The 6,407-nt window shown below is 36.7% G+C and overlaps 1 protein-coding gene across 1 annotated transcript; it reads right to left on the bottom strand.

Moving 5' to 3' along the window:
• Positions 1–4,488: 4,488 nt before the first annotated feature.
• Positions 4,489–5,795, bottom strand: si:dkeyp-73d8.6 (uncharacterized protein LOC100170809 homolog). The gene is made up of 4 exons (XM_052129101.1): positions 5,594–5,795; positions 5,287–5,382; positions 5,125–5,190; positions 4,489–5,010 (listed from the first exon to the last, which is right to left on the bottom strand). The coding sequence occupies exons 1-4, from the start codon at positions 5,768–5,770 to the stop codon at positions 4,888–4,890; spliced, it is 462 nt and encodes a 153-aa protein (XP_051985061.1). The 5' UTR covers positions 5,771–5,795; the 3' UTR covers positions 4,489–4,887.
• Between the last annotated feature and the right edge of the window lie 612 nt (positions 5,796–6,407).

The following is a 6,407-nucleotide window of genomic DNA, read 5'->3' as shown; positions in this document are numbered from 1 at the left end:
AAGAGCTCACCAAAATTGGACAGTTGAAGACTGGAAAAATGTTGCCTGGTCTGATGAGTCTCGATTTCTGTTGAGACATTCAGATGGTAGAGTCAGAATTTGGCATAAACAGAATGAGAACATGGATCCATCATGCCTTGTTACCACTGTGCAGGCTGGTGGTGGTGGTGTAATGGTGTGGGGGATGTTTTCTTGGCACACTTTAGGCCCCTTAGTGCCAATTGGGCATCGTTTAAATGCCACGGCCTACCTGAGCATTGTTTCTGACCATGTCCATCCCTTTATGGCCACCATGTACCCATTCTCTGATGGCTACTTCCAGCAGGATAATGCACCATGTCACAAAGCTCAAATCATTTCAAATTGGTTTCTTGAACATGACAATGAGTTCACTGTACTAAAATGGCCCCCACAGTCACCAGATCTCAACCCAATAGAGCATCTTTGGGATGTGGTGGAATGGGAGCTTCGTGCCCTGGATGTGCATCCCACAAATCTCCATCAACTGCAAGATGCTATCCTATCAATATGGGCCAACATTTCTAAAGAAAGCTTTCAGCACCTTGTTGAATCAATGCCACGTAGAATTAAGGCAGTTCTGAAGGCGAAAGGGGGTCAAACACAGTATTAGTATGGTGTTCCTAATAATCCTTTAGGTGAGTGTACATAGTCTCAGACAGAATTAACTTTGAGTATCTAGAGTCTCACAGGTAAAATTCTGGACTCTTACCCAGAATTCATGAATCTTAGCACAGAACCACAGAGCATGGGCCATGTCTCCATCCTACAACTGACATCGCCAGCAGGTAGGTGTGTCTTTTAAACCAAGCCTAAACAATCTACATTGAGTCCAGTAGAAAATATGCATAATCTTAAACTGAATAAGGCATAACCTTGCATCCCTAGGCAGTTTACATTATTTTGTTTTTATTCTTTCCCACTACCATCCTCCAATACCAAATTCAAATCTCATTCCCATAACATCTTAAGAGCTGTTAAGGCTCCATCACACAGACTCTGAATCAACGAGGACAAAGTAAATGGCGCAGAAGAAAATACCTGAAGAAATCCTAAATAGCTGTTATTATTTCAATTATATTTTAACACCCCTCTCCACCCATTCTTTCCAGCAAACGGGGTACTTATTAATACAGAATTTGAGGTTGAGCCATATACTTAAGGAAACATCTCTCTCTCTGAGGGGTTCTCTCTGGTGGAAGGGACCAATGGGCCAGGTGTCCAAGATTAAAAGCATAGTAATAAAGCAACATTTTGGGGAGGCCTAAACCTCCTTTGCCTATTGGTCTATGTAACTTACTGAAATGCAACAACCATTCCAAATAATAGACTTAGATATTCTATCAAATTGTTTAAAATAAGAAAGAGGAAATTCTAGAGGGAGAGACTGCAGTTAATTGCTGCAGATAATTGAATTTGAGGATACAATTCATTTTTACAACATAGACTTTTCCAACCATAGACAAATATAGTGAAGCCCACCTGTCAACATTACATGAGAACCTACTCATTAATGGGTCAAAATTAACTCTAACTAAATCTCTTAAATTTGCTGGAAATAAAATGCCTATATACCAAATGCCTTGCTTGGGCCATTGAAAGGCAACAGGTTGGAAAGCTGTGGTAGGGCAATATTCTATCAGAGAAAGCGCTTCCGATTTGGAACAATTCACCCTGTATACTAAACATTTGTAGAAGGAATGATTAATTCTGTTGAGGGTAGGCATAGATCTTCTAGGATCGGAGACAAATAATATATAATCTGCGTAGAGCAGAAGTTTATGCACCACATCTCCTGCTACAATACCAGGTAAATCATCCTCTTTTCTTATTGTGGCAGCTAATTGTTCCAGGGTAAGGCAGAACAATAAAGAGGAGAGAGGAAATTGTTACTGGGTTCCCCTACCAAGAGAAAAAATCTGAAATTAATCCATTAGTTTGCACTGCCGCTAACGGTTGTTTATAAAGCAAGTTAATCTACCCAATAAAAGTGTTCCCAAACCCATTCATTTCTTACACATCTTAAAAAGATTGATCTATATGTATAAAAGATGTAATTACTATGTGTAATTGATTAGCCAGAATTTTAGACAATATTTTTATGTAACTGAATAAGCGAAATTGGAAGATACTGTTTACATTAATTTGGGTCTTCATCTTTATTAAGAATGAGACTGATTCTTGCACCATGGTTGGCATAGTTCACCTTTCACAGAACTGCCGCCCACTGGATGATTTTAGTTTTTGTCACCATTCTGAGTAAATTCTAGAGACCAGTGTGTGAAAATCCCAGGAGATCAGCAGTTACAGAAATACTCTAACCAGCCCATCTGGCAGAGAGAGTAATGAGAGAATTTAAATTTAGGGACTGCCTTAAGCGCCTCTCATGCAATGCCCACAGAGGACCAATTGATTACATCATAAACATTAACTTCTGTCTTTAAAATTTGTTGAAATTCTGGGTCTTGTAGAAGGGATGTATTAAAGTGCTATCAATATGATTTTCTTTTCCCTATATGAGGCAACATCTCTAAACACACCAAAGCATGATCTGAAACTAAAATGTTCCCAATTGAGCAATCAGTGGCAAGTGGAAAGAGTGACTTAGATATAAAAAAAAATATTCTAGAATAAATCTTATGAATTGATGAAAGAAGGTATAATCCCTCCCAGATGGATTCTGAAGTCTCCAAATGTCTGTAAGACCAAGTTTTTTTTTACACATCCTCTGAAGTGTTAATATTGCTTTAGAGTCTACACACTTTTGCATCAATATGATCAAGGACAGTTTCCATTAAGAGATTGAAGTCTCCACCCGAAACCAAATAATGGATGATCCCAGCTGCTTGTAACTTTCCCTCAAGCTCTATAAAAAAGTTCTGATCATCAGCATTGGATGCATAGATATTAGCCAATATAAGATTTTGCCCCTGTATTTCAGCCAAAACAATAATGACTCTTCCTAAATTATCTATAATCTGTTTGAGACATTTAAATTTTAAATGCTTACTTATCAATGTGATGACTCCCATGCTCTTACTTAAACCAGCACTGCAAACAACAATCACACCCACCCCTTGCCCTACAAAGTTTTCAGTGAAGAAAGGTGTGTTTCTTGAAGGAACACTATATCATATCAAAATCAGAATTCTGATATGATACAGTGTTCCTTCAAGAAACACGCCTGTCATTGCCTTTTTTTCCATATGTATTTACGCTTAAGAAAAGATACAACCTTCCCTTTTTATAGGGTAACCCAACCCATTAAAATTCCACATGGGGAGAAATATTTTACCTATATTAAAGTTTGACGTTTTGACATGCAAAGAAAAATTGCGTACCCAAGGCAAAATTTTAAAGACCACTTTCCAACACTGAAGTAGCCATAAAATCCTTTATCCCCCCAAAATGTTGAAGTCTATTCCCCCTATGTTTAGTGGCACTATAGGGAACACTAACCAGGGAAACCGACTTCGACACAACAGGGGCCGCCTCCAGAAACTCGACTCGTTTTTCAACATAATCTATTCTTATGGTCAAATTGGAAAGTTTTGCCTCCAAAAGTGTGGTCGTTTTACATATTTCTGTGAGGCTTTCCATTCTGGTTGAAGTGCTGCATAAATGTTCGCAATATCTTGACCTACTTCATGAGGCTCGCTGTCACTTTCAACCAGGCCCCTGCCATCTTGGTCTAGGCGTGTGCGAATGTAAATGCCTTTTAATGTCGCCACAGGCCGACAATTTCAAATGTTTATACATCCTATACTCCCAGCACAGTTTAGCAATCAGAGCTATTTCAGTAATATTAATTAAAAGGATAATTGAAACAAAGTGAAGCAGAGCTCACCATTAAGCAGCCTACACTCGCATGGCATCAGGACACAGCTATTGTCAGTGTAGACTTACAATTGGGTCTATTCATCACAAAAAGCTATCACTTCAGAAGATTTTGCATATAGCATGTGAGTGATAGGGACAACTTTAACTATGAGCTTTTCCTTATACTTCCATGGATGAAAAGAAAGTCATAGGGTTTTGGAATTATATGAGGGTGAGTAATCGAGGGCAGAATGAACAGAATGCTTTAATTTACATTGTTTTTAAAATGTTAAAAAGTATCATTAAATATTTACTATTTATATTTGTGACAAAACAATGACAGAACAATGTTTGGTATAGTGAAAAAAAAAAAATTCAATTAAGAGTAATTTTTATGAATTAACACAATGAACACATGCAATTTTTTCTAGTTTCAAAGGGGGGCGTGAGCGTGACCAAAAAAAAAGTTAGAGAAAGACCGCTGTGACAGACTGCCAGTTAATAAAGTAGATATACTTACTCAGCATATATGCAATGACAATCAAACTGTGAATAAATCAACCTTGACTGGTGGCTATTTATAGACAAAATCTAGCCAAACAGAGATCAGCAATTTATTAAAAGTTAATTTCAAATTAGATTTTTTTTTAAGCAACATCCAAATCGCTTCAAACTTAATGAGATGTATATTATTTTATATTATCATATAAATTACTAAATTACATACTTCAGAGTAAAAGTCAAGCACACAAATACACATGGTTGCGCTACATCATAATTTTAATATTTTTCCATCCTGTAGGCATATTTTTTTTATTTGAACAATTTTTGAACATTTACTACATTCTCTGTCTCGTTACAATACTTTTCCCTGTGCAAATCACCAAAGAAATCAATAGGCTATATCTTGTTAAAAACAAGCCTACCGCATGTTTCAGCTGATAAATATTTTTCACAGATCATTTATGACTTCTCAAATATTCAAGTCTCCAGTCGATTTTTTTTAAAAATATATATATATGATATCACACACACAACATATATTTAATCTCATATGCATCCAAGACATCCAGTCAGTTGCTCTGGGTCTCTTTCTGTGGTACCTTGTAGGAACAACGAATGCGTTCCCCCGGTAAGGACGGGGTTCCCTGCTTTCTGACTCGTACACTGTACCTGTAATGAGAACAGTTATAACCATTTCCTGCAGGAATACACTGAAAACAATTAGCATAGATAATGATGGAATCCTTAATGTTGGGTGCAATTGTCCCCATTTTTTAGATGTACCGGTTTTCGTTCTCGCAAACGTACACAGTCCATAGTATTTGAACATGCAACACAGGACATCCAAGGCTGCGAAACAGATGGGATAGTTTGTGAAATTGTCAGTAGAGGATTTTGTTGCTTTGTTTTTTGAAAGTGTATTCTTTTTTGGGAGATAATACTTACTTTGAGATCATTGGTTTTACATTCACGTCGATGGACATACTCTTTCTTGTCACACGAGGTGGGTTTTAATAACACATGGACCATGCCATTGTTATCCTGTCATACATGGAATGCTACTAGTAATGTTATTTTGCAAGGTATAAAGAGAAGTGTAACACAAGACCTGTCGAATTTTTTTTTTTTTTTTTTGAAAAAAGTAGCCTACTGATCACAATTTAACGGACATTGAAATGGTCAATTGACTATACTTCACATAAGCATGAAACATAACAAATACATTAAAATATATACATTAAAAAAAACTTACAGAGTTCAAGATAGAGTCAAAATCAATGTGTTTACGATGTCCAGAAACATTGTTGGCCAGTTCTATTGCCTTGTCAACGATTCCTTTCCTACTTGTATGTAGTTCATCATAGTTCTTATTTCCCTCTGTTGACCCCAGCAGTAATACAGCACCAAGCAGCACAAGTAAACCTTCCATCTTTCACAGTAACTGATCTGCAGCTGTTTGCTAGTTAATCTAACTCAGAACCAATTAATCATTAACTCCGTGGTCTCAAAAATATTAAAGGGATAGTTCACCCAAAAATAATTTACTCACTCTCATGCAATCCCAGATGTGTATGCCTTCTGAAGAACAAAGATTTTTAGAAGAATATCTCAGCTCTGTTGATCAGGAGCTAGTGAACAGCAATCAGACCTTTGCAGCTCCAAAAATCACAAAGGAAACACAAGACTCCAGTTGTTTAAATCCATATCAGAGCAATATAATAGGTGTGTGGAGAAACAAATCAAAATTTTTTTTTTTACTCTAAATCTCCACTTTCACATCTGAGACTGAGGAAAAAAAAGGACTAAAATATTCTCACCCACACCTGTTATATTGCTTCTGAAGAGTCATGATTTTTAGAGCTACAAAAGACCTACAGAGCTGAGATATTCTCCTAAAAATCATTTAAACAAAGTCATACATCTGGAATGGCAAGAGGGTGAGTAGATGAGATCATTTTCATGTTTTGGGTGCACTATGCCTTTAACATAAGAAATAAAAAAAATATCCTAATTTGGGCAGATATTCCAATTCTTCAATAATCCACCATTTACAGGGATCCCATTAT

Source organism: Xyrauchen texanus, chromosome 6 (assembly GCF_025860055.1).
Source record: "Xyrauchen texanus isolate HMW12.3.18 chromosome 6, RBS_HiC_50CHRs, whole genome shotgun sequence".
NCBI lineage: Eukaryota > Metazoa > Chordata > Actinopteri > Cypriniformes > Catostomidae > Xyrauchen > Xyrauchen texanus.
Note: the sequence above shows the minus strand (reverse complement) of the source record. Positions and strands in the feature narration are given on the sequence as shown.